Source organism: Macrobrachium nipponense, chromosome 8, assembly GCF_015104395.2.
Source record: "Macrobrachium nipponense isolate FS-2020 chromosome 8, ASM1510439v2, whole genome shotgun sequence".
Taxonomy (NCBI): domain Eukaryota; kingdom Metazoa; phylum Arthropoda; class Malacostraca; order Decapoda; family Palaemonidae; genus Macrobrachium; species Macrobrachium nipponense.
In genome coordinates, this window is record NC_087203.1 from 86596067 (window position 1) to 86597999 (window position 1933).

The 1933-nt window shown below is 39.1% G+C and overlaps 1 protein-coding gene across 1 annotated transcript in view; it reads right to left on the minus strand.

The window, feature by feature from the left end:
* Positions 1–312: 312 nt before the first annotated feature.
* Positions 313–1933, minus strand: part of LOC135222905 (lysozyme-like) — an 11044-nt gene continuing 9423 nt past the window's right edge. The window contains exons 2-4 of the mRNA XM_064261298.1: positions 1795–1933; positions 1261–1334; positions 313–754 (exon numbers count right to left, since the gene is read on the minus strand). The exon at positions 1795–1933 is cut by the window's right edge and continues 56 nt beyond it. Of these exons, the coding sequence (XP_064117368.1) occupies positions 575–754; positions 1261–1334; positions 1795–1933 (393 nt within the window). The 3' untranslated portion in view covers positions 313–574. The remainder of the gene's footprint in view (positions 755–1260; positions 1335–1794) is intronic.

Here is a 1933-nt window from a genome sequence, read left to right on the forward strand (position 1 = left end):
CTCGTTGCATATCCTTGTTCCCCAATTTAAAAAAGCTGCCTCGCCCAGTTCTTCTTGAAGCCTGGTTTCCAACACGAATGCAAACGACGCTTTCATCTTGCCGCAAAGGCCAAGTACTGGGTGGAAAGAATTGAATAATCGAACGGATAACATCTAACGCCACACATATTGAACTTTGGTGGAACAGGATGAAATTAGAGGGAGAACTGCCGTAAAAGGTTGTTTATCCACAATTTTCGGGTTTTCGGGAGGAACTTGGAAATGTAAGGAAATAAGAGAAAACCTTAATGGTGGTAAAATAAAAGAAGACAGTTTGATTTAGAAATTTATGAAAAATAAATGCAAATATGTATATTTGCATTACCCTGCCCATTTATTTATTTCATCTGTTCCCAAGTGTAATCATATTTGGTACATTTTCATGGCCCTTGACGTAAGAGAATGCTATCCTACTATGGACGTCTGTTTATATTGATGGTTTTTCTGGATTCCCCATAAGAAATCTTGCATATTTTCAAGAATAATAATAATAATAATAGTTTTTAATTCTCAAAAATTGCATTTGACAGTAGGATTATTCAGAAGTAGCATTGACACTAGCTTGGGGCTTAATCTTTGTCCAGCAGCTTTCGAAGTTCTCGTAGAAGTCGGTCTTCGTGTTGTTGACATTGCTGCTGCAGTCGTAGCCTCCCATGTTGTGCATCAGGGCGAAGTCTGCACAGTCCACCTCTCCGTCACTGTTGCAGTCCCCATCCTGTCAGAAACAGGACGTAGAATGTGAATCTTATATAAAGTACGAATTTATATTTTTAAATGAGTAAAACAAAACTATAATTGGTAAAATCTACTTTCCAAAGGGAGCCGTTTTCCCAGACAGGTGGCTTCAGAAAAAAGTAAATAAATAAAATCACAGCAATACATATTACATTCGTACATTTTTACCTGCTGGACACGGTTGAACGAACTGCGGAAACTTCCACAACCACAACTCAAAATAATTACTCAGAATTACTTGAAACGGCCCCTTACCCAACCCCCCACCCCCCACCCACGTAACACCTCAACCTCTAATGGGAAGAGTTATGTGGGTGGGTGAGTCTAAACTTAACTCCTTTAAATGCAGCCAGTTTGCCTTTATTGAACTCACTAAGCAACATACGAGCTAAATGCAGTAAGTAAATCTTTAGATATTTGAAAATGAAAATATTCAGTTACCGAACCAGCCACTTGAAAAGAATGTTTGTGAGCACAACTACTTACTGTAGAGAATTTTTTCATATACCGATCCACAGTCTCCGCAGCGCAGTACAAATCGGTTACGCAGTTTTCAAATGCTGAAAGAAATGAGGAATAAGTTTAAAATTCATCTCCCATAACTTGTCGTGACAAGTCCTACTCGATTATAATCTCTGAATAGCAGACACTTCAAGGGGCAAGAGGTGTCGGTTAACATTAAATGGTAATAGAGTTTTCAGTTCTTTCGTTGTCCAAAATCGGTGGCATCAGACTTCAAAAATAAATACTTTCTAATCACTATGTATGTAGCTACCCCGTAGGGGGGTTAGTGAAGTCAGTGCACCTCACTGGGTGCACTGTAGACATTAATAAAGGTTCTTTTAGAGTATTGAGAATGAAATATGAAGATAATAAAGCTTCTTTTAGAGTACTGAGAATGAATGAAACATGAAGATAAAATTATGAGATTTGAAATTCAGGTGCGTTACAGTGGTGAGAGTGCGCTCAAATGAATCTTTCATTTCACCATTTTTCATGCCTTTTTTTTCTCCACCTTACCTCCTGGTTTCTCCGGATCGTCCTTCTTGATGATCGGTTTTCCAGCATCGATCCAGTAATTGAGAGAGATGCCGAACGCGCCGCAGAAATAAGACCCATCGTAAGGCTGGAAACATCCGATGCTGACGTTGCAGTTGCT